This window comes from Macaca mulatta, chromosome 13, assembly GCF_049350105.2.
Source record: "Macaca mulatta isolate MMU2019108-1 chromosome 13, T2T-MMU8v2.0, whole genome shotgun sequence".
NCBI classification, from domain to species: Eukaryota; Metazoa; Chordata; class Mammalia; order Primates; family Cercopithecidae; genus Macaca; species Macaca mulatta.
In genome coordinates, this window is record NC_133418.1 from 7,116,612 (window position 1) to 7,143,348 (window position 26,737).

The following is a 26,737-nucleotide window of genomic DNA, read 5'->3' on the forward strand; positions in this document are numbered from 1 at the left end:
ACATGTTTACCTGTGTAACCAACCTACACATCCTGCACATATACCCCTAAAGTTAAGTTGAAAAAAGTAAAATAAAATCTGGTATTCAGTTGTCCACTAAAAATAAAGAGAAGGCATTTATATTTTAGCACACATAAAGATTTAAACTGATTTAAAATATACTATTTAAGACATATTAGAATTCTTAACAGTAGTGAATTTGCAGCCCTGCTGTGCTTGGTAAATTAATTATTTTAATAATTTTAAATAGTCTTTTTTTTTTTTTTCTTGAGATTGATTCTTGTTCTGTTGCCCAGTCTGGAGTGCAGTGGTGTGATCTCAGCTCACCGCAACCTCCACCTCCCGGGTTCAAGCGATCCTCCTGCCTCAGCCTTTCGAGTAGCTGGGATTACCAGTGCCTGCCACTATGCTCAGCTAATTTTTTGTATTTTTATTAAAGACGGGGTTTCACCATGTTGGCCAGGCTGGTCTCAAACTCCTGACCTCAAGTGATCCACCTGCCTGGGATTATAGGCGTGAGCCACTGTGCCCGGCCTTAAATAGTCTTAATATCAGAAAGTACTAATGAAAAGGGGTATGGATCTTCTCTGTGTCCTTTTCAATTTCTCTACAGAATAAGTAAGGGAATGATACTATAAGGATGTTAGCATATATTGAAAACTTACTATGTGCTTAGCACCATTCTAAGCACTTGGATTTAGAAGCTGTGAACTTATTTCAAAAAATTTAAATATTTGACATTAAACACAAAAGTTAAAAGCAGCCACAGACTGATATGTACATCATGCAAATTAGGTAAATATATTTCAAACTGACTTGGGGGTATATGAAGATTTGTAAATATTACATCTTAAACTACTACTTTCACCTGGAAAAAATATTCAGAAGTCCTGGACTGTGTTATTAATATCATATGTGAGATATTTTTGGTGAATGACAGTCACTCACAATTCTCTCGTCGTTTAGGATCCTGAGCTTTTTATTAATACACTAGTTTTAAGGATTCTTGGCAAGGAACAACTTTCAAACCACTCATGATTCTACTGCAATAAAAAATGTTCAAGTCAGTTTAACTATTCTTGAGAAAAAAACTAGGGTGAGTCAATGTACATCACATCTTCAGCTTCATTTTGAGGCTGTTTTCATTAGCAGGTAGTGAAATTTAAAGCAGTGCTACGTTACACAGGAATAAACAAACATATCAAAAGAGGAGAAAGTTTACAGGCCTCATAAAACAACAGTGCAAAACAAGTTCAAGTAACTTTTCAAGTAATCTGGATACCTTTCACTCCCAATCAAAACATCAGGCAAACAATGGAGAATTTAAAAAAATAATCTATACTGTTATAAAATACAAAATTACCAGTTTCTCTTTTTTTTTTTGAGACAGAGTCTTGTTCTGTTGCCCAGGCTGGAGTGCAGTGGCACGATCTCAGCTCACTGCAACCTTCACCTCTTGGGTTCAAGCCATTCTCCTGCCTCAGCCTCCCAAGTAGCTGGGATTACAGGCACCTGCCACCACGCCTGGTTGATTTTTGTATTTTTAGTATCGGGTTTCACCATGTTGACCAGGCTGGTCTTGAACTCCTGAGCTCAAATCCGCCTGCCTGGGGCTCCCAAAGTGCTGGAATTACAGCCATGAACCACCATGCCCAGCCCATAAAATTACCATCTTACATCCTTAAAGGGTTGGATTTTATTTTGTAAGAACTAGACCCTATCAATAATGGATTATGATACTAGATGGTCAGATTAAATACTAACCTCTAAGACCTAATTCAGAAAATAGTTCGAGTACATGAGGACTGAGCATCTCATGCTTGAATGTTTCTGTCACATCACGTACTTTATTACCATGAGATCACACCACTCTTAGTGATTTACTATTTCGGCTAACCTATCATGGTAATATATATTGCTTTATTAAAAAATTTTCACACTTTTTCAGTTAAAAGAGAAACCACTAAAATTGCATGAATTAAAGTGGTTACAGCAACAATCACAAGGTACTTCGTGTTTAGTTGCTATTAAAAATTTTAAGTGCATTAGTGTAGTAAAAAGACTAGGCAACATTGTTTTCTGGAATGCCATGGTTTATAAGAAAAACATGTGACCTTTTCATTGAAAACAGCTTCACAAATAGCAGATATATCGTGTAAACACTCTGAGTATCTGTTACTCTGAAGAATTACACCCATACTTGAATAAAATCTTGGTAAATCCAAGAAGCAACAAAGAAGCCTCAAGGTGAAAGTTCTTCAGAGAGAACAAAGAGATGCTGAAGATTCATTGCTTATTGGCAAATACGCCAGTTAGTGAAAACACTATGATTGGCAGGCAATGATCATACAAATCACAGCCAAAGATAAACGAGGCAGAAGAGCAAGGTGGGTAAGAGCATGGTCACTGGCATAAGACAGACACATGTGTTCAAAGACCATGACTCAGATGTTTACTTGCTTTGTGATTATATATAGGACAATCATATCACTTCTCTGAGATCCCATTTTCCTCTCCTTATACCCAGAATATGGAAAAAATCATATCGACGTCACTGGCTGTTTGGGGAACTAATTATTTGCGTTCTACAAAACTTCGTGATGAACTAAGAATATTTATTATTAAAGAAGAAAAGTTAAAATAAGAAAGAAGATGGCAGAGTAAAAACGGTGTGATGAAAGGTCATCTGTTTACAACAAAAACAGATCGGCAGTGATACATCTGATGGGATGGACCCTGTAGGGACATGATAAACGACATCCAAACAGCCCAATAGCCTCAGAGATGCCCCTAAACTATACAAAGGTATAAGAATCAAAAGAATGCTCAAGTAGGCTGCACGCCTTATAAAAGAGCAAACCAAGATTCACTCGCTTAAGTTGTTTCTGAAGTTACCACCACAGCTAGCACACAAAGGTAAAGAATTCATTTCAGTAGCAGACTAGAAAAGACCATTTATAGTAATGTGTAAAACCTAAAGAATGCTACAAAACCGGAAAATAGATCAGTGTATTTGAGGAGCCATCCTATGATCCTACAGAATCAAAGCAAGCAGCATAATAAAAATGCACAAACTCTACAGGGGGAAAAAAAAAAACAGCTGGGCGCAGTGGCTCACATCTGTAATCCCAGCACTTTGGGAGGCTGAGGTGGGAGGATTGCTTGAACCCAGGAGCTTGAGACCAGCCTGGGCGACATAGTAAGACCCCGTCTGTACAAAAATTTTTAAAAATTACCTGAGTATGATGGCATGCACCTGTGGTCCTCACTACTGACCTGAGGCTGAGGAGAGAAGATAGCTTTATATCCTTAAAGGGCTGGATTTTATTTTCCAAGAACTAGACCCTGTCTATACTGGATTATGATACTGCATGGTCAGATTAAACACTAACCTGTAAGATCTAATTCAGAAAATAGCTTGAGTACATGAGGACTGAGCATCTCATGCTCGAATGCCATGATCGCACCACTGCACTCCAGCCTGGGCGACACAGCAAGACCCTGCCTCAAAAAAATAAAATAAAAATAAATAAAAAATAATCAAAAAGAACATTTAAATGCATTTGAAAGAGACAAGTATAAAATAATTTGATTGAGTAGTATAATAATCATATATTTAAATTAGGTTCACAAAACTCAGAAAGGTGATTGGTTAGTCTTCAGAACTGGGTCACAAACTAATACTTATTACACAAGAAATGCAACTTTGAGCATAGCCTTTGGGAAGTTTAGGAGACTCTATTAAAGACGACAGCAAGGATTTATAAGAAAAGGAGTAGGGAGACAGAAAAAAGTAGCAGATTCTTATGATAGTGTTATTTTAAAATATTAATATATTTCAAGTATCTGAATTCATAATTTCAAATAATTTTTGGAGCAATAACTGTTTAGGAATCATAATTGACTACAAATCCAGTGGCTTCCACTCATATTCTCTTTTTCTTCTTTTATTGCTCCAGGGTGAATAACTTATAATCATTGTGGCTAATATTTGTACAGAGTGTCAGCTAGAAATTTTCTTTACATCATTAACACTTTTAGTTGATTCAAATCTAAGTTTTTAGTAGCGGACATTATTATCAGAACATATGTAGTTAATTCATCATGCCCACTGGTTGCTAACCTGTAATAAGGGAGATGACTCTAAGAGGAATAATACACTAAAGATCAAATTATACCTGCTCCTTTTGAAACTATAGCTTACGAACTTCAGAATGGAGCCTCGTGTCAATGCCCTGCTCTTACTTCTAACAGAAAGTTTCATGATGTCTCAGATAAACCAAAGACAAGACAGAGTTCTGGTGGTGCTTGGAATTTCAAAATAGGATTAATATACAACAAATTTTAGATTCAAGTTACTCAGAGGGTTAACAATTCTTTTTTCACAAACACCCTTACTTTAGAAGTAGGTGTTTTATATTGAACATGGTATTTGAAAGCTGAGAACTCTTTTTCAGGAGATTTCCTTGCCATCCAAGGAAGAATATGTTTGGTATAGTTTCATATATTGTGTTTACATTAGGCAGTCTCTACCATAGCAACAGGCTATTAAATATTTATATCAAGCAATTAGAATCTCATTTAAAACAACAAATGTTCTTGAATATTACCAAAACAAAAATCTTTTCTTTGAAATTTTAACATAGAATGCAGATGAGTTTTCTCCTTCCTTTAGATAATGATGGTCCCTTTATACTTACCGTACAATTGTCCCTTTAAATGTTCTATAATTAATGGCACAAGGCAAGTAAAGCATACTTTCAATCAAACATGGAAATATTTTCTTACATACTTCATTCCTGCTTCCCTCAGGCTCCCTTCCCACATACTGCCCTCCACACATAATATGTGTTAAGTGCATATGACAGTAAGATTCAGCTCTTTGTCAGCTCTTCTAGGTGGACAGATTAATGTGATGATCCAGTACTAAAGTCATTGAGTCACCCCAAGAAAGATGAATTTTTCATGTTTATCAACATCTTATTTAATAATAACAAGGACAACTTTTTTGCATATTATTCTTTAAAATGCTTATAAAAGGGCATTTTACTTTACATTATTAATTTTTTAACCAATCTGTAATTAATGTCTTAAACTAGATGACTGAAACTGAAGGTTTTAAAAAATCAAACTAAAGTGAATATATAGCCTGAAATTATAGTAAAATATCAGCGTGCTAGTGATTAAACAAAACCTAAATCAGAGCACTTTCCTACATCACTATAGTCATATCGAATAGTGACTATATAAAATGAGAAACTGTCTGCATCATATGAATACTATTAATGACAAGCCTTTTTTTTTATTAAAATGGCAAGAATACAAATAGCTTATATCAGTAAAATACAGTAGCATTCAGGCTCTAATATGAACATTACATCAAAGCCTATGGATAGATAAGGTAAGAGATTTAGGAAATTGGGGGAGGAAGGAAACATCACTTATCTCGTTACTCTAGATTACAGACAATAAAATAAAATGGCAATTAAGTTGATTGCAGTACTTGAAAGAAAACTTATTAAAAATACAGATTTTTAATAAAATCTTACATTCTTGACAGATATATCATCACCTACCTTTCTAAAAATAGTAGTAGTAAACACAATTGTAGAAAATGTATGTTACTTAGTCTTTGGGTGGTACAATACTACAGATTTTAAAGCCCTGACAACACTCCTACTTTCTGCAGATTCAGTATCAGATTATGGCATGGAATTTATGTAAGATTGGTTCCAAAATGGAATATCAGATCCCAGGCCAGTATCGGTAAATTGTACCCATTTTGGCACAGATGTTCCAGCTATGAAAGCACAAATCACAAAGAAAAAAAATTAACCAACCAATTATTTGAGATACCAAGAAAGGAAAGGAAATCAGTTTTGTAAAAACACTTTTCCCTGTTTTAATAAGTTTCTTTATTTACTCCGGATAGTGAACATAACAGTGTTCAATAGTGACGTAAGCAGATTTTACACTCACTATCACTGCATGGATAGAAAGAGCCATATGCATTTTTGTTTTTAGAAGTCATCTCAGATCACTGCAACATGGCACATTAGAACAGAGATTCAGAGACACAAAGTTAATAAATACATTTAACATTGCCAAGCATTTAAAAGATAAATGCACTCATGTCGCAAAAAAAAAAAAAAAGAATCAGTTTGTAACTTTGACCTTTCTCAGGGATGTGAAGAATCATTTCAGGTGTCAGAAATCTCTGTAGCAAAGATTCCTATAAGAGAAAAAATCATGCTGATTAATATTTTTAATTCAACTTTTTCAACATGTGTAACAAATGTATTCTAGTAAGTGTATCACTTTAGCAAAATATAAGATTTTTCTTCAGTTTCTATGAAGGAAAACAAAAAACAATATATTTTTTCACTCAGTTTTCACAAACTGTGGTACATTCATACCATGGAATACTATTCAACAATAAAAAGGAATGAACTATTGATACTTACAGCAGCTTGGATGGATCTCACGGGCATTATGCTAAATGAGAAAAGTCAATCTCAAAAGGTTATCTCAAAATGACAGAATTATAGAGATGGAGAAGAAGGTAGTGTTTCCCAGGAGACAGGGAGATGAAGAAGGGCAGGGCTACAGCTATAAATAGGTATAATGAGGGAGTGAATTCGTTGGTGCTGATGAAACAACTTCGCATCTTGATCATAGTGGTGCTGTGTGTGGATTGTAAAAAAAAAAAATACACATACAAACAAATGAGTGCATCTAAAAACTAGTGAAATCTGAATAAGGCCTATAGACTAGTTAATCACATTGTGCTAATGTCAATACCCCAGTTTGTAAGATATTTTATATAGAAGCCGGGGTAAGGATATGTGCAACTGTCTATACTATTTTTGCAACTACTTGTGAGACTATAATCATTTTATTTTTTAATTATTATTATTATTTTTTTTGAGACAGAGTCTCACTCTGTCGCCCAGGCTGAAGTGCAGTGGCGCGATCTCAGCTCACTGCAAATTCTGCCTCCCAGGTTCAAGTAAATCTCAAGCCTCAGCCTCCTGAGTAGCTGGGATTACAGACATGTACCACCATGCCCAGCTAATTGTTGTATTTTTAATAGAGATGGGGCTTTGCCATGTTGGCCAGGCTGATCTCAAACTCCTGGCCTCAAATGATCTGCCTGCTTCAGCCTCCCAAACTGCTAGGATTACAGTCAGGAGCCACTGCGTCTGGCCAAGACTATAATCATCAAAAAAAAGTACCTGTGGTACATCTATATGATGGAATACTACTCAGTAGTTAAAAGGAATATGTGACAACTACTAATACATGCAACAACCTGGATAAATCTGAAATATGCTGGGTGAAAGTCAACCACTAGAGGTTGCATACTGTATGATTGCATTTATATGACAACCTGGGAAAGGCAAAACTAGAGAGGCAGGAAACAGAGCAGTGGTCAGAGGAAAGTAAATTCCATGTGTTGTCTGTTGTCTAGATAATAGGTGCCAGTCAAAGAACACCATTTGAAACTGATAGTAAAAGGTTAAGTGAGAAAAAAGGTGATTAAGGGCATTGTTAATCATATTAATAGAAAGGTAACAACTAAAATAAAATAAACTCTTCCTAAAAGCCCAAATAAATTCGTTAAGAAGCAAAGAAGACTGATGAAATGAAGAAATACAACAAATATCACATAGTACAGAAAGTAAATATAAGATAATATAACTGGGTTGAGACCATTACTACTGATGTGATATAACAGTCATATCAATAATGTAAAATATTTTAACTCATCTACTTTATGTATACTGTTCTATTCCATTTTTGAGACAGGGTCTCGCTCTGTTGCCCAGGCTAGAATGCAGCGGCACAATTATGGCTTACTGCAGCAATGACCTTCCACCAGGCTCAGTGGATCTTCTCACCTCAGCCTACCAAGTAGCTGGAAATACAGGCACGTGCCACAACATCTGGCTTTTTTTTTTTTTGTATTTTTTGTAGAGATGGGATTTTACCATTGCCCAGGCTGGTCTCTAACTCCTAGGCTCAAACAATCTGTCTACCTCCATCTCCCAAAATGCTAGGATTACAGGTGTGAGCAACCATGCCCAGTGTAAGTCACCTATTTTTAAAAAAGATTTTCCAAATGGCTGGGCGTGGTGGCCCACGCCTGTAATCCTAGCACTTTGGGAGGTTGAGGCGAGTGGATTACCTGAGGTCAGGAGTTTGAGACCAGCCTGGTCAACATGGTGAAACCCTATCTCTACTAAAAATACAAAAACGAGGCAGGGCATGGTGGCTCATGCCTGTAATCCTGGCAATTTGGGAGGCCAAGGCAGGTGGATCACCTGAGGTCAGGAGTTTGAGACCACCCTGCCCAACATGGCAAAACCCCATCTCTACTAAAAATACAAAACTGAGCTGGATGTGGTGATGGACACCTGTAATCCCAGCTACTCAGGGAGGCTGAGGCAGGAGAATTGCTTGAACTTGGGAGGCAGAGGTTGCAGGGAGCCGAGATCATGCCATTGCACTCCAGTCTGGGGGACAAGAGTGAAACTCCGACTTTAAAAAAAAAAGGTGGGGGGGATCATTCCAAGATGGCCAAATAGGAACAGCTCCAGTCCACAGCTCCCGGCATGAGCAACACAGAAGACAGGTGATTTCAGCATTTCCAACTGAGGTACCAGGTTCATCTCTCTGGGACTTGTTGGACAGTGGGTACAGCCCACAGAGTGTGAGCCGAAGCAGGGCAGGGCATCGCCTCACCCGGGGAAGTGCAAGGGGTCGGGGAATTCCCTTTACTAGCCAAGGACAGTACCTGGAAACTTGGGACACTCCCACCCTAATACCACACTTTTTGAATGGTCTTAGCAAACGGCACACCAGGAGATTATATCCCACTCCTGGCTTGGTGTGTCCCACGCCCATGGAGCCTTGCTCACTGCTAGCACAGCAGTCTGAGATCAAACTGTGAGGCGGCAGTGAGTCTGGGGCAAGGGTATCTGCCATTGCTGAGGCTTGACTTGGTAAACAAAGTGACCAGGAAGCTCGAACTGGGTGGAGCCCAGGGCAGCTCAATGAGGCCTGCCTGCCTCTGTAGACTCCACCTCTGGGGGCAGGGCATAGCTGAACAAAAGGCAGCAGAAACTTCTGCAGACTTAAATGTCCCTGTCTGACAGCTTTGAAGAGAGCAGTGGTTCTCCCAGCACAGAGTTTGAGATCTGAGAACGGACAGACTGCCTCCTCAAGTGGGTCCCTGACCCCCAGGTAGCCTAACTGGGAGACACCTCCCAGTAGGGGCCAACTGACACCTCATACAGCCAAGTGCCCCTCTGAGACGAAGTTTTCAGAGGAATGATCAGGCAGCAACATTTGCCGTTCTGCAATATTTGCTGTTCTGCCGCCTCCACTGGTGATACCCTGGCAAACAGGGTCTGGAGTGCACCTCCAGCAAACTCCAACAGACCTGCAGCTGAGGGTCCTGACTGTTAGAAGGAAAACTAACAAACAGAAAGGAATAGAATCAACACCAACAAAAAGGACATCCACACCAAAACCCCATCTGTAGGTCACCATCATCAAAGACCAAAGGTAGATAAAACCACCAAGATGGGAAGAAACCCGAGCAGAAAAGCTGAAAATTCCAAAAATCAGAGCACTTCTTCTCCTCCAAAGGATCGCAGCTCCTTGCCAGCAATGGAACAAAGCTGGACGGAGAATGACTTTAATGAGTTGACAGAAGTAAGCTTCAGAAGATCGGTAATGACAAACTTCTCCGAGCTAAAGGAGGAAGTTCGAACAAATTGCAAAGAAGCTAAAAACCTTGAAAAAAGATTAGACAAACGGCTAACTAGAATAAACAGCATAGAGAAGACCTTAAATGACCTGATGGAGCTAAAAACCATGGCACGAGAACAATGTGATGCAAGCACAAGCTTCAGTAGCCGATTCAATCAAGTGGAATAAAGGGTATCAGTGATTGAAGATCAAATGAAAGAAATAAAGCGAGAAGAGAAGTGTAGAGAAAAAAGAGTAAAAAGAAATGAACAAAACCTCCAAGAAATACAGGACTATGTGAAAAGACCACAACTACATCTGATTGGTGTACCTGAAAGTGACAGGGAGAATGGAACGAAGTTGGAAAACACTCTTCAGTATATTATCAAGGAGAACTTCCCCACCTAGCAAGGCAGGCCAACATTCAAACTCAGGAAATACAGAGAACGCCACAAAGATACTCCTTGAGAAGACCAACCCCAAGACACATAATTGTCAGATTCACCAAGGTTGAAATGAAAGAAAAAATGTTAAGGGCAGCCAGAGAAAAAGGTCAGGTTACCCACAAAGGGAAGCCCATCAGACTAACAGCGAATCTCTCGGCAGAAACTCTACAAACCAGAAGCGAGTGGGGGCCAATATTCAACATTCTTAAAGAAAAGAATTTTAAACCCAGAATTTCATATCCAGCCAAACTAAGCTTCATATGTGAAGGAGAAATAAAATCCTTTCCAGACAAGCAAATGCTGAGACATTCTGTCACCACCACGCCTGCCCTAGAAGAGCTCCTGAAGGAAGCACTAAACGTGGAAAGGAACAACCGGTACCAGCCACTGCAAAAACTTGCCAAATTGTAAAGACCATCGATGCTAGGAAGAAACTGCATCAACTAATCAGCAAAATAACCAGCTAACATCGTAATGACAGGATCAAATTCACACATAACAATATTAACCTTAAATGTAAATGGGCTAAATGTCCCAATTAAAAGACACAGACTGGCAAAATGGATAAAGAGTCACGGCCCATCAGTGTGCTGTATTCAGGAGATGCATCTCACATGCAGAGACACACATAGGCTCAAAATAAAGGGATGGAGGAAGATCTACCAAGCAAATGGAAAACAAAACAAAACAAAAAGCAGGGATTGCAATCCTAGTCTCTGATAAAACAGACTTTAAACCAACAAAGATCAAAAGAGACAAAGAAGGGCATTACATAATGGTAAAGGGATCAATTCAACAAGAAGAGCTAACTATCCTAAATATATATGCACCCAATACAGGAGCACCCAGATTCATAAAGCAAGTCCTTGGAGACCTACAAAGACACTTAGACCCCCACACAATAATAATGGGAGAATTTAACACCCCACAGTCAACATTAGACAGATCAATGAGACAGAAAGTTAACAAGGATATTAAGGACTTGAACTCAGCTCTGCACCAAGTGAACCTAATAGACATCTACAGAACTCTCCACCCCAAATCAACAGAATATACATTCTACTCAGCACCACATCACACTTATTTCAAAATTGACCACAGAGTTGGAAGTAAAGCACTCCTTAGGAAATGTAAAAGAACAGAAATTATAACAAACTGTCTCTCAGACCACAGTGCAATCAAATTAGAACTCAGAATTAAGAAAACTGACTCAAAATCGCACAACTACATGGAAACTGAACCTGCTCCTGAATGACCACTGGGTACATAACGAAATGAAGGAAGAAATAAAGATGCTCTTTGAAACCAATGAGAACAAAGACACAACATACCAGAATCTCTGGAACACATTTAAAGCAGTGTGTAGAGGGAAATTTATAGCACTAAATGCCCACAAGAGAAAGCTGGAAAGTTCTAAAATTGACACTCTAACATCACAATTAAAAGAACTAGAGAAGCAAGAGCAAACAAATTCAAAAGCTAGCAGAAGGCAAGAAATAACTAAGGTCAGAGCAGAATTGAAGGAGATAGAGACACAAAAAACCCTTCAAAAAATCAATGAATCCAGGAGTTGGTTTTTTGAAAAGATCAACAAAATTGATAGACTGCTAGCAAGACTAATAAAGAAGAAAAGAGAGAAGAATCAAATAGATGCAATAAAAAATGATAAAAGGGATATCACCACCAATCCCACAGAAATACAAACTACCATCAGAGAATACTATAAACACCTCTACGCAAATAAACTAGAAAATCTAGAAGAAACTGATAAATTCCTGGACACATACACCCTCCTAAGACTAAACCAGGAAGCAAGTGAACCCCTGAATAGACCAATAACAGGCTCTGAAATTGAGGCAATACTTACTAGCCTACCAACCAAAAAAAGTCCAGGACCAGACGGATTCACAGCCAAATTCTACCAGAGATACGAAGAGGAGCTGGTACCATTCCTTCTGAAACTATTCCAATCAATAGAAAAAGAGAGAATCCTCCCCAATTCATTTTATGAGGCCAGCATCATCCTGATACCAAAGCCTGGCAGAAACACAACAACAAAAAAGAGCATTTTAGACCAATATCCCTAATGGACGTCGATACAAAAATCCTCAATAAAATACTGGCAAACCGAATCCAGCAGCACATCAAAGTTTATCCACCACGATCAAGTGGGCTTCATCCCTGGGATGCAAGACTGGTTCAACATATGCAAATCAATAAACATAATCCATCATATAAACAGAACCAAAGACAAAAACCACATGATTATCTCAATAGATGCAGAAAAGGGCTTTGACAAAATTCAACAGCCTTTCATGCTAAAATCTCTCAATAAACTAGGTATTGATGGGACGTATCTCAAAATAATAAGAGCTATTTATGACAAACCCACAGTCAATATCATACTGGATGGGCAAAAACTGGAAGCATTCCCTTTGAAAACTAGCACAAGACAGGGATGCCCTCTCTCATCACTCCTATTCAACATAGTGTTGGAAGTTCTGGCCAGGGCAATCAGACAGGAGAAAGAAATAAAGAGTATTCAGTTAGGAAAAGAGGATATCAAATTGTCTCTGTTTGCAGATGACATGATTGTATATTTAGAAAACCCCATCATCTCAGCCCAAAATATCCTTAAGCTGATAAGCAACTTCAGCAAAGTCTCAGGATACAAAATCAATGTGCAAAAATCACAAGCATTCCTATACACCAATAACAGACAATCAGAGAGCGAAATCATGAGTGAACTCCCATTCACAATTGCTTCAAAGAGAATAAAATACCTAGGAATCCAACTTACAAGGGATGTGAAGGACCTCTTCAAGGAGAACTACAAACCACTGCTCAATGAAATAAAAGGGGACACAAACAAATGGAAAAACATTCCATACTCATGGATAGGAAGAATAAGTATCATGAAAATGGCCATACTGCCCAAGGTAATTTATAGATTTAATGCCATCCCCATCAAGCTACCAATGACTTTCTTCACAGAATTGGAAACAACTACTTAAAAGTTCATATGGAACCAAAAAAGAGCCCGCATTGTCACGACAATCCTAAGCAAAAAGAACAAAGCTGGAGGCATCACATTACCTGACTTCAAACTATACTACATGGCTACAGTAACCAAAACAGCATGGTACTGGTACCAAAACAGAAATATAGACCAATGGAATAGAACAGAGCCCTCAGAAATAATACCACACATCTACAACCATCTCATCTTTGACAAACCTGAGAAAAACAAGAAATGGGGAAAGGATTCCCTATTTAACAAATGGTGCTGGGAAAACTGGCTAGCCATATGGAGAAAGCTGAAACAGGATTCCTTCCTTATACCTTATACAAAAATTAATTCAAGATGGATTAAAGACTTAAATGTTAGACCTAAAACCATAAAAACCCTAGAAGAAAGCCTAGGCAATACCATTCAGGACATAGGCATGGGGAAGGACTTCATGACTAAAACACCAAAAGCAATGGCAACAAAAGCCAAAATTGACAAATGGTATCTAATTAAACTAAAGAGTTTTTACACAGCAAAAGAAACTACCATCAGAGTAAACAGGCAACCTGAAGAATGGGAGAAAATTTTTGCAATCTATCCAACTGACAAAGGGCTAATATCCAGAATCTATAAACTACTTAAACAAATTTACAAGAAAAAAAAACAGATGACCGCATCAAAAAGTGGGCAAAGGATATGAACAGAAACTTGTCAAAAGAAGACATTTATGCAGCCAATGGACATGTGAAAAAAAGCTCATCATCACTGGCCATCCGAGAAATGCAAATCAAAACCACAATGAGATACCATCTCACACCAGTTAGAATGGCGATCATTAAAAAGTCAGGAAACAACAGGTGCTGGGGAGGATGTGGAGAAACAGCAACACTTTTACACTGTTGGTGGGAGTATAAACTAGTTCAACCATTGTGGAAGACAGTGTGGCGATTCCTCAAGGATCTAGAACTAGAAATACCATTTGATCCAGCCATCCCATTACTGGGTATATACCCAAAGGATTATAAATCATGTTACAATAAAGACACATGCACACGTATGTTTATTGCGGCAGTATTCACAATAGCAAAGAGTTGGAACCAACCCAAATGTCCATTATTGATAGACTGGATTAAGAAAATGTGGCACATATACACCATGGAATACTATGCAGCCATAAAAAAGGATGAGTTCATGTCCTTTGTAGGGACATGGATGAAGCTGGAAACCATCATTCTCAGCAAAGTAACCCAAGAACAGAAAACCAAACACTGCATGTTCTCATTCATAGGTGGGAACTGAACAATGAGAACACTTGGACACAGGGTGGGGAACATCACACACTGTGGCCTGTTGTGGGGTAGGGGAGTGGGGAGGGATAGCATTAGGAGGAATACCTAATGTAAATGACCAGTTAATGGGTGCAGCACAGCAACATGGCACATGGATACATATGTAACAAACTTGCACATTGTGCACATGTACCCTAGATCTTAAAGTATTATAATAAGAGTGTAAATTTCTCAAAAAAAATTCACAGACTCATAAAGCAAAACTCAAATCCATACTGTATATAAGAGATATACTTAAAATGCAGTTACTCAAAACAGTTAAAAATAAAAATATTAACCATGTAAATAGAAACAATAAGAAAATAGGAGTGGCAACTCTAATACCAGACAAAGTAGAATCAAGCAAAAGAAAAAAATCTAAATGCATCAGAAAAGGACACTTTATAAAAGCCACATTCCATGATGAAGAGTGACAGTTCAGAATATCAATGCAACAAATAAAACAGCAAACCACCTATATAAAGCAAAATTTAGAGGATATGGAAAAAGAAATTAAAGCATACTAATAGGAGACTTTAGAACACCACTCAATATAAAACAGGTCAGATGAACAATATTAAACAGTGATATAAAAGATCTACAAAAAATGAAAAAGTGGAGGTATTTACACCACAGAAATTGGCAAGTGCTACAGATCAGGGCCTCCCCCTCCTCTCCTTTGGAAGGCCAGTTTACCAGCACAACACTGAGCTATCCCTACAGAATTAAAAATATCACATAGCCTCTATAATTAAATAGTGTGGGACTGCACACGAACAGGCAGATCAATGGAAAAGAAATAGAAAGTCCAAAAAGAGATCTGAATGACTGGGACAAAGAGTCTTTTAAATCAATGATCTTGGAACAACTTGATAGTCAGTTTGAAAAAGATAAAATTAGATCCATTTCTCAAACCACACATAAAATAAACTCCAAATGAATCAGATATCTAAATATAAAAAGTAAAACTATACCAGTACTAAAAGAAAACATTCCTCTACTATCTGGGGATAGAGAAAGATTTGCTAACTATGAATAGAAATCCAGATGCATTAAAGGAAAAGGTTTAAAATCTGACTACACAAAAATAAAATCTCTTTATAGAGAAAAAGGCAATACAGTAAAATTAAAAGACAAATGACAAAAAAAGTGAGAAAATATTTGTAGCATATATCACCAATAAAGAGATAATTTCTCAAATGTACTAAAAAATTTTTTAACAAAAAGATCTAAAGTCCATTAGAAAAATAGGCAGAAGAAATGAATAGCTAATTCAGAAAAAGAGATATAACAGTAGCCCTTAAACCTATGAAAAGATATTCAACTTCACTCATAATATGAGAAATGCAAATTAAAACTACACTGAAATACCATTTCTCATCCACCACAGTGGCACAAATTCAAAAGCTTGACAGTGTGTTCTGCTAGTGAGGTTGTGGGGAAACAGTATTTTCACACATTGCTGAAGGGACTGCAAAATGGAGGGGAATGTGGCACAGCCTAACAAAACTACATGTGTATTTACCCATTGACCCAGCAATTCCACTTCTAGGAATTTATTCTGAAGATACTGCAACAACATGAAAATACATATGTACAAGATTATTCATTACAGCCTTGTTTGTAATTGCAAATTATTGGAAACCAGCTAAATGTCCAAGTTTAGGAGGTGGGTTGCATAACTATGGTACATCCATATACTGAAGTAGTGTGCACCTGACAAAAAGGAATAAGGAGAATCTCTAGGAATCAACATGGAGAGATTTCGAGGAGACAGTGTTAAGTGAGAAAAGCAAAGTGCAAAGAAGCATGCCACTTTTTGCATAAACAAAGAAAGATATATATCTGTGTATCATTAGCATAAAACCACAAAGAAAGGAGGTGGAGGCATGGCTGATGGGATGGAAGGCATAGAGAAAGTGACACTTCTCTTAGTATTATTTTTTGCAGAGTGTTGACCTTTAAAAGCATGCTAATCTACATATTCAAAAATAAAATTAAGTTGAGGAAAAAACTAGGAAGTGGAAATATGAAAAATGAAGCAAATTGAAACAAATGAATCCAATGTTATTTCAAATGAATACCATGACCAAAATAAAAGATGGAAAAAATTAATCCAAATAAGTTACAAACTCAGTATTTAACCATATGCTCTCAAGATTTGGGCAAGGTAGCATACAGGCGTAAGAAGGAAGAACTGCAAACAGATTCTGAACTTTAAAAAAGTTGGCCTATTTATTGTGGTGACATCGGTGAAGAAATTTTGAAACTATTGTAGATGTATTCTGGGATTGAGCAAATTAGTAACTACATTGATATCGTTGAGTAAACATGTTAATGTTGAGCCAGGGTTCTCACTGTAGAAGAAAGAACATATACATAAGTAATAGAAAAAAGTAAAAGGATGAAACCTGTGGGCATGGTTTGGAGTTTTGGTTATAAGTTTAAATGTGCCTCTGTGAGTGTGTGAGTAGGTCTGTGCAAGTGTGTGTGTGTGAAGAAACATGAAAGCATGTGAGCACATGAGCCACTACATGTGTATATAAGAAAACAAATGGGGTAAAAATTTTAAAATAGTGACTATGGGTAAAGGGCATATAGATGTTCTTTGTATTCTTATTTTTGTAACTTTTTGAAAGGTTGAAATTGTTCCCAAATAAAAAGTTTCTAGGAAATTTGTGATACATAGAAATATATCTAAAATATTTTCCTCTGAAAAACTAGCTGATTACTTTCCTAGAACATATAAATTTTGTGGTGCTATAATAAGCAAAATTTTGTAATTAAATAAGAAGTTAATGTTGTAGAAATAAAAAGAAAATCAAACTATTAAAATACAATGTATGGGGCAGATGGAAGATGGCAGGTAGGAGACCAGACTAACGTGCAGCTCCCACACGGAAGGACAGATCCCACACGGAAGGACACCTCCCACACGGAAGGACAGATCCCACATGGAAGGACACCTCCCACACGGAAGGACACCTCCCACACGGAAAGACAGATCCCACACGGAAGGACAGCTCCCACACGGAAGGACAGATCCCACACGGAAGGACAGCTCCCACACGGAAGGACAGATCCCACACGGAAGGACAGATCTTACACGGAAGGACAGATCCCACACGGAAGGACAGATCCCACATGGAAGGACAGAACAGTGTTAGAGACTCACACTGTGATCTTTTGCTCCAGGATTCACTGTAGAAATATACAAGATCCCACACATCCTTTGAAAGAAGTGGCATGCTGCTGCCAAGTCCATGAAACAGGTGAAAAACTGGGAGTTCCCAATGTGTGAGAGGGAAGAAAACCTACATCTGAACACATGTCCTCACTGGGGAATCTGAAAATCCACATCACGGGAGAAAAATTTAACCCTATCTAGAGATGAAAGGGATTTATGGAGTCACGTAAAATATAAAAGTAGAAGTAGCAGCAGGAAGTGCCTTGCACGCACTCCCAGTCTCCAGCTCGAGCCCAGGGAAGCCAGCAATGACTATCTCACAGGGGTCCTTGAAAAGGTAGCCAGCAGAACTGGGGAGGGGTCACAGAGTGAAGGAAGCTCCAAACTGAAATCGGTAGTGGTTCTGACTGGGCACAAATTTTCTTGAGCAGAGTCCAGGGGACGAGCGGAAGCTGCTGCAGATAGGAGACAGAGCAGGAATAGCCAGACAGGGAAGGGCCAGGTTCAAATGCTGTGCTTGCTTTTTCAGTGGGGTAGCTCATGACCTGGGGCAAAATCTGAGCAAGGCACTGCAGGAGCGAGGCTGGCCTCGCCAACTGCATGGGAGCTGGGTGAGGCCTCTTGCTACTAGCTATTCCCTACTTCTCTGGTGAACTATATGATACAGCAGAGGTGGCCAAGATCCCCTCTAGAACATAACCCCATTGGCCTGAGAACCATAATCCCCTTCCCCAAGGTGGCCAAGGCAAGCCCTGCCCAAGGAGAGTCTGAGCCCAGACCCACCTAACCCTGCCCCGACCTAAAGTGATGTATCACTTTCCCGTCACCTCTACTAGAGCAGGTACTGGTATCCATGCTGTCACCAGGCTGGAGTGCAGTGGCGTGATCTTGGCTCACTGCAACCTCCGCCACCTGGGTTCAAGTGATTCTCCTGCCTCAGCCTTCCAAGCAGCTGGGATTACAGGCATGTGCCACTATACCTGACTAATATTTGTATTTTTAGTAGAGGCAGAGTTTCGCCATGTTGGCCAGGCTGGTCTTGAACTCCTGACTTCAAGTGATCTGCCCGCCTCAGACTCCCAAAGTGCTGGGATTACAGGCATTAGCCACCATGCCCAGCTGAAGACAGGTCTTTAGAATTAGCTCAGTCAGACAAAGAAAAAAAAAAAGAATTTTAAAAAGTGAACAAATCCTCCAAGAAATGTGGGATTATGTTAAATGGTCAAACCTAAGAATAACTAGTGTTCCTGAGGAAGAAGAGAAATCTAAAAGTTTAGAAAACTTACTTGAGGGAATAATTAAAAAAAACCTCCCTGACCTTGCTAGAGACCTAGACCTCCAAACATAAGAAACTCAAAGAACACCTGGGAAATTCATTGCAAAAACATCATCACCTAGGCACACAGTCATCAGGATACCCAAAGTCAAGACAAAGGAAAGAATCTTAAGATCTGTGAGACAAAAGCATCAAGATAAACTATAAAGGAAAACCTACCACATTAATGGCAGATTTTTCAGCAGAAATCCTAAAAGCCAGAAGGGATTGGGGTCCCATCTTTAGCCTCATGAAACAAAATAATTGTCAGCCAAGAATTTTGTATCCAGCAAAATTAAGCAACATAATGAAGGAAAAATAAAATCATTTTCAGACAAATGCTGAGAGAATTTGCCACTACTAAGCCAGCACTATGAAAAATGTTTAAGGGAGTTCTAAATCTTGAAACAAAACCTCAAAATACATCAAAATAGAAGCTCCTTACAACATAAATCTCACAGATTATTTAATTTCATTTAAATTTTTTTTTTTTTTTTTTTTTTGAGATGGAGTCTCGCTCTGTCGCCGGGGCTGGAGCGCAGTGGCCGGATCTCAGCTCACTGCAAGCTCCGCCTCCTGGGTTTACGCCATTCTCCTGCCTCAGCCTGCTGTGTAGCTGGGACTACAGGCGCCCGCCACCTCGCCCGGCTAGTTTTTTGTAGTTTTAGTAGAGACGGGGTTTCACCGTGTTCGCCAGGATGGTCTCGATCTCCTGACCTCGTGATCCGCCCGTCTCGGCCTCCCAAAGTGCTGGGATTACAGGCTTGAGCCACCGCACCCGGCCTCATTTAATTATTTAATGTCATTAAACAATGACACAATGGGGGAAAAAAACCAAAACAACGTATTAAGGCAACAACTAATGTGATAAACAGAACAGTACCTAACATCTTAATACTAATGTTGAATGTAAACAGCCTAAATACTCCACTTAAAAGATACGGAATGGCGGAATGGATAAAAATTCACTAAGTATCTGCTGTCTTCAGGAGACTCACCTAACACATAAGGACTCACATACACTTAATGTTAAGGGGTGGAAAAAGATATTCCACACAAATGGAAAGTCAGCAACAGTAGCTATTGTTACATCAGACAAAACAAACTTTAAAGCAACAACAGTAACAAAAGAAAAAGAGAGACATTATATAATGATAAAAGGAATAGTCCAAAAGGAAAATATTGCAATTCTAAATATATATGCATATATACACGGAGCTCTCAAATTTAGAAAACAATTACTATTAGACCTAAGAAATGAGATGCACAGCAACACAATGATAGTGGGAGACTTCAATACTCCATTGACAGCACTAGACAGGTCGTCAATACAGAAAGTCAACAAAGAGACAATGAACTTAAACTATACCCTGGAACAAATGGACCTAACAGGTATTTACAGAACATTCCACCCGACAACTGCAGAATATACATTCTTTTCTTCAGCACATGGAGCAGTCTCTCAGACTGAACATATGATAGGACGCAAAACGAGTCTCAATAAATTTAAGAAAATCAGATTTATATGAAGTATTTTTTTTTTTTTTTTTTTGAGATGGAGTCTCGCTCTGTCACCCAGGCTGGAGTGCTGTGGCATGATCTTGGCTCACTGCAAGCTCCGCCTCCCGGGTTCACGCCATTCTCTTGCCTCAGCCTCCTGAGTGGCTGGGACTACAGGCACCTGCCACCACGCCCGGATAATTTCTTGTATTTTCAGTAGAGATGGGGTTTCACCATTTTAGCCACAATGGTCTCGATCTCCTGATGTCGTGATCCGCCCACCTCGGTCTCCCAAAGGGCTGGGATTACAGGCGTGAGCCACCATGCCTAGCCTCAAGTATCTTCTTAAACTGCAGTGGAACAAAACTGGAAATTATCTCCAAAAGGAACCCTCAAAACTCTAAAAATACATGGACATTAAATAATCTGCTCTTGAGGCTGGGTGCGGTGGCTCATTGCTGTAATCCCAGCACTTTGGGAGGCAAAGACAGGTGGATCAGTTGAGGTCAGGAGTTCAAAATCAGCCTGGCCAACATAGTGAAACCCTGTCTCTACTAAAAATACAAAAATTAAGGCTGTGCGCGGTGCCTCATGCCTGTAATCCCAGCACTTTGGGATGCTGAGGCGCACAGATCACCTGAGGTCAGGAGTTCAAGACCAGCCTGGCCAACATGGTGAAAACTTTTCTCTACTAAAAATACAAAAAAATTAGCCAGGCGTGGTAGCAGACGCCTGTAATCCCAGCTACTTGGGAGTATGAGGCACGAGAATCGCTTGAACCCGGGAGGTGGAGGTTGCAGTGAACTGAGATTGTGCCATTGCACTCCAGCCTGGGCAACAGAGTGAGACTCTGTCTCAATAATAATAATAATAATAATAATAAAAATAAGCCGGGTATTGTGGCACATGCCTGTATTCCCAGCTACTTGGGAGGCTGAGGCAGGAGAACTGCTTGAACCCGGGGAGCAGAGGTTGCAGTGAGCCGAGATCATGCCACTGTACTCTAGCCTGAGCAACAGAGCAAGATTCCATCTCAAAAAAATTTAATAATAATTATCATCATCATCATCATCATCATCATCTGATCTTGAATGATCTTTGGGTCAACAATGAAATCAAGATGGAAATTAAAAACTTCTTTGAACTGAGAGATAATAGTGAAACAACTTATCAAAACCTCTGCGACACACCAAAAGTAGCATTAAGAGAAAAGTTCATAGCATTTAATGCCTACATCAGAAAGTTTGAAAGAGCACAAATAGACACTCTAAGATTACACCTGAAGGAACTGGAGAAACAAGAACAAACCAACCTAAACACAGCAGAAGAAAAGAAATAACAAAGATCAGAGAAGAACCAATGAAAATGAGACAAAAAAATACAAAAGATAAATCAAACAAAAAGCTGGTTCTTTGAAAAGATCAACAAAATTGATAGACCACTAGCAAGATCAACCAAGAAAAGAAGAGAGAAGATCCAAATAAGCTCAATGATAAATGAAACGGGAGATATTACAACCAATACCACAGAAATATAAAAGATCATTCAAGGCTACTATGAACACCTTTACACACACAAACTAGAAAATCTAGAGGAGATGGATAAATTCCTGGAAAAATACAACCCTCCCAGATTAAATCAGGAAGACATAGAAACTCTGAACAGGCCAGTAACAAGTAGAGAGATTAAAACAGTAATTTTTAAAAATTGCCAATAGAAAAAAGTCCAGGACCAGATGGATTCACAGCTGAATTCCATTAGACAGTCAAAGAAGAATTGGTACCAATCCTACAGAACACTATTCCACAAGATATAGAAAGAGGGAATCCTCCCTAAATCATCCTATGAAGCCAGTATCACCCTAATTCCAAAGCTAGGAAAGGACATAACAAAAAATGAAAACTATAGACCAATAACCCTGATGAACACAGATGCAGAAGTCCTCAACATAATACTTGCTAACTGAATCTAACAGCGTATCAAAAAGATAATACACCATGATCAAGTGAGTTGCATACCAGGTATGCAGCAATGGTTTAACATATGCCAGTCAATAAATGTGATAGACCACATAAACAAAATTAAAAACAAAAATCATGTGATCATCTCAATAGATGCAGAAAAAGGATTTGACAAAATCCAGCATCCCGTTATGGTTAAAACCCTCAGCAAAACTGGCATAGGAGGGACACACACTTCAAGGTAATAAAAGCTATCTATGACAAACCTACAGCCAACATTATACTGAATGGGGATAGTTGAAAGCATTCCCCGAGAACTGGAACAAGACAAGAATGCCCACTTTCACTGTTTCTATTCAACATAGTACCTGAAGTCCTAGACAGAGCAATCAGACAAGAGAAACAAATAAAGGGCATCTAAATCAGTAAAGAGGAAGTAAAACTGTCACTGTTCACTGATAATATGATCATATACCTAGAAAACCCTACAGACTCATCCAAAAAGCTCCCAGATCTGATAAATGAATTCAGTAAAGTTTCTGGATACAAAATTAATGTACACAAATCAGTAGCACTGCTATACACCAACAGCGATCAAGCTGAGAAACAAATCAATAACTCAACTCCTTTTACAGTAGGAGCAAAAAACAAACAAACAAAAACACCAACTTAGGAATATACCTAATCAAGGTGGTGAAAGAGTTCTACAAAGAAAACTACAAAACACTGCTGAAAGAAGTCACTGATAACACAAACAAATGGAAACACATCCCATGCTCGTGGAGAATCAATATTGTAAAAACGGCCATACTGCCAAAAGCAATATGCAAATTCAATGCAGTTCCAATCAAAGTACCATAATCATTCTTCACAGAACTAGAAAAACAATCCTAAACTTCATATGGAAACTCAAAAGACCCCACATAGCAAGACTAAGGAAAAGGAACAAATTTGGAGGCATCACATTACCTGACTTCAAACTATACTACAAGATTATAGTTATCAAAACAGCATGGTACTGATACGAAAATAGGCACATAGACCAATGAAACAGAATAGAGAACCCAGAAATGAAGCAAAATACTTATAGCAAACTGATTTTTGACAGAGCAAACAAAAACATAAAGTGGGGAAAGGACACCTTACTCAACAAATGCTGCTGGGATAATTGGGAAGCCACATGTAGAAGAATGAAACTGGATCCTCATCTCTCACCTTATATAAAAATCAACTCAAGATGATCAAAGACTTAAATCTAACACCTGAAACCATAAAAATTCTAGAAGATAACATTAGTAAAGCTCTTCTGAACATTGGCTTAGGCAAAGATTTCATGACCAAGAACTCAAAAGCAAATGAAACAAAAACAAGTACAAAGAGATGGGACTTAATTAAACTAAAAAGCTTCTGCACAGCAAAAGAAATAATCAGCAGAGTAAACAGACAACCCACAGAGTGGGAGAAAATCTTCCCAAACGTGCATCCAACAAAGGACTAATATCCGGAATCTACAAGGAAGTCAAACAAATCAGAAAAAAAAAAGAAAAAAAAAAACAAACATAATCCCATCAAAAAATGGGCTAAGGACATGAATAAACAATTCTCAAAAGAATATATACAAATGCCCAATGAACATATGAAAAGATGCTCATCATCACTAATTATCAGAGAAATGCAAATTAATACCACAATGAGATACCTACCTTATTCCTGCAAGAATGGCCGTAATTAAAAAATCAAGAAATCATACATGTTGGCATAGATGTGGTGAAAAGGGAATGTTTTCTTTTACACTGCTGGTGGGAATGTAAACTAGTACAACCACCATGGAAAACAGTACAGAGATTCCTTTTAGAACTAAAAGTATAACTACCATTTGATCCAGCAATCCAACTACTGGGTATCTATTCAGAGGAAAAGAAGTCATTATATGAAAAAGATACTTGCACACACATGTTTGTAGCAGCACAATTTGCAATTGCAAAAATATAGAACCAGCCTAAATGCCCATCGAACAACAAGTGGATAAAGAAAATGTGGTATAAATATACCAAGGAATACTACTCAGCTATAAAAAGGAACGAAATAATGGCATTCGTAGCAACCTGGATGGAGTTGGAGACCATTATTCTTTTTTTTTTTTTTTTTGAGACGGAGTCTCGCTCTGTAGCCCAGGCTGGAGTGCAGTGGCCTGATCTCAGCTCACTGCAAGCTCCGCCTCCCGGGTTCACGCCATTCTCCTGCCTCAGCCTCCCGAGTAGCTGGGACTACAGGCGCCCGCCACCTCGCCCGGCTAGTTTTTTGTAGTTTTAGTAGAGACGGGGTTTCACTGTGTTCACCAGGATGGTCTCGATCTCCTGACCTCGTGATCCACCCGTCTCGGCCTCCCAAAGTGCTGGGATTACAGGCTTGAGCCACCGCGCCCGGCCGGAGACCATTATTCTAAGGGAAGTAACTCAGGAATGGAAAACCAAATATCATATGTTCTCACTTTAAGTGAGAGTTAAGCTATGAGGATGAAAGTTATAAGAATGATATATTGGACTTTGGGGATTCAGGGGGAAGGATGGGAGAAGAGTGAGGAGTACACATTGGGTACAGTGTACACTGCCTGGGTGTTGGATGCACCAAAATCTCAGAAATTACTGCTAAGGAAGTTATCCATGTAATGAAAAAACCACCTGTTCCCCCAAAACTATGGAAATAAAAAAATATATAATTTTTGCAAAGAGATAAAATATTAGTCTTTTCGCTTTAGTATAATAGATATAATTCTAATTTAATTATCAAAATCCTGTATTTTTATATCAATATATCTTGGTAATCCTGTTTAAATATCACTATTTTATTTATTTATTTATTTTTTTATTATTATTATACTTTAAGTTCTAGGGTACAGGTGCATAACATACAGGTTTGTTACATATGTATACTTGTGCCATGTTGGTGTGCTGCACCCATTAAATATCACTATTAAAGAGATAGACTATTGAGTTTCCTTATTACCCCAAATATTCACTATACTAGATATTACTATTTGATCTCAAGAGAATGGATCCTTAAACAGACTCACTCTTCTAATGATCGATCTAGGCCTCGGTCAGGAGATCGATGGTGAGCACGTTCTGGTGAATGACATTTTGTATTTGGCTTCATCGTAGAACTCACATGATAAGCATTACTTGAATAATTTTGGCGGCGAAGTTCTTGTACGGCCCTCTCCCTAAAGCAAAATAGTGATGCTTTAAAATTTTATATCCAGCAAAAGTATTAAAACTTTCATAAAAAACTGTAGCTTAATTCATACTTTAAAATCTAACCATCATGAAAGAACTAAAACCTATTTTTACCTAAGAAACAATGCTTTCCATGCTGAAAAGCATTGTTTTTGAGCTTGCATAGAGATAAACTTACCTTTCAAAGCGCTCTGTTCCTAGTTGTCTTTTGGTGATGTCTAAATCAGCTTCCAATTGTGTGACAACATTTCTGAACTGGGCCACATCTCTACTTTGGATGGCCCTGTTTAAAAGAAGATAAGAGTTATAGTTGACTAAACTTAAAATATGACTATGATTCTGGGGTACATTAAACCATATTGATAGTGGTTTCTCAGCTGGATCCAAATCACATTGTGATTTTTATGGCCAGATTTATTAGTACATCTAAAATATGCCCATGTTAGACATGGTAAGTATGCAGAGTAGCCTACTTGAAAAGCCTAAGCAATCCCAGTCCCATTCAATTAGTTAATCCTTCTCTGTTTCAGTTTCTCTGTGGAAACATATTATACATCATCTGTCTATACTATTTACTATAAACAGCTTTTAATGTAAGTACTTAGAAGCATTATATAAAGTAGTAGTATGACCAAATAATTAACACTGGAATTCACTAGCTCCATGATTAATATAGTCTGTTTTATATAATCTATTCAACCAAGTGCCTTATAATGAAATTTGATATATACAATCTTCAATGTAATAGAATCTTTCTTAAGGCCAAACAATGCCTCATAAAACCTGTGATAAGGCACAATATCATAAGGAAGATAAACATTGATGAATGCCACTCACACAGAACATTCTATCCTCTTCACTTGCTTTCAGGAGAGTATCATAGACTGCTGAAATCTAAACTTTAGAGACTAATAACAAACATTTCTCATGCTAATTCTAAGTGTTAGTATTTACCAGTCAGTCTCAAACAGAGTATAGCCCTTAGGGTGGAAGTTTTG

General features: G+C 38.4%; 1 protein-coding gene across 19 annotated transcripts in view; it reads right to left on the reverse strand.

Moving 5' to 3' along the window:
- Window positions 1–5,277: 5,277 nt before the first annotated feature.
- The window catches only part of TSGA10 (testis specific 10), a 149,999-nt gene continuing 128,539 nt past the window's right edge, over window positions 5,278–26,737 (reverse strand). For all 19 annotated transcript variants that reach the window (XM_028832222.2, XM_028832218.2, XM_028832216.2 and 16 more), the window contains 3 exons: window positions 25,918–26,022; window positions 25,577–25,726; window positions 5,278–6,232 (listed from right to left, as the gene is read on the reverse strand). In XM_028832222.2, coding sequence (XP_028688055.1) covers window positions 6,208–6,232; window positions 25,577–25,726; window positions 25,918–26,022 — 280 coding nt within the window. In that variant the 3' untranslated portion in view covers window positions 5,278–6,207. The remainder of the gene's footprint in view (window positions 6,233–25,576; window positions 25,727–25,917; window positions 26,023–26,737) is intronic.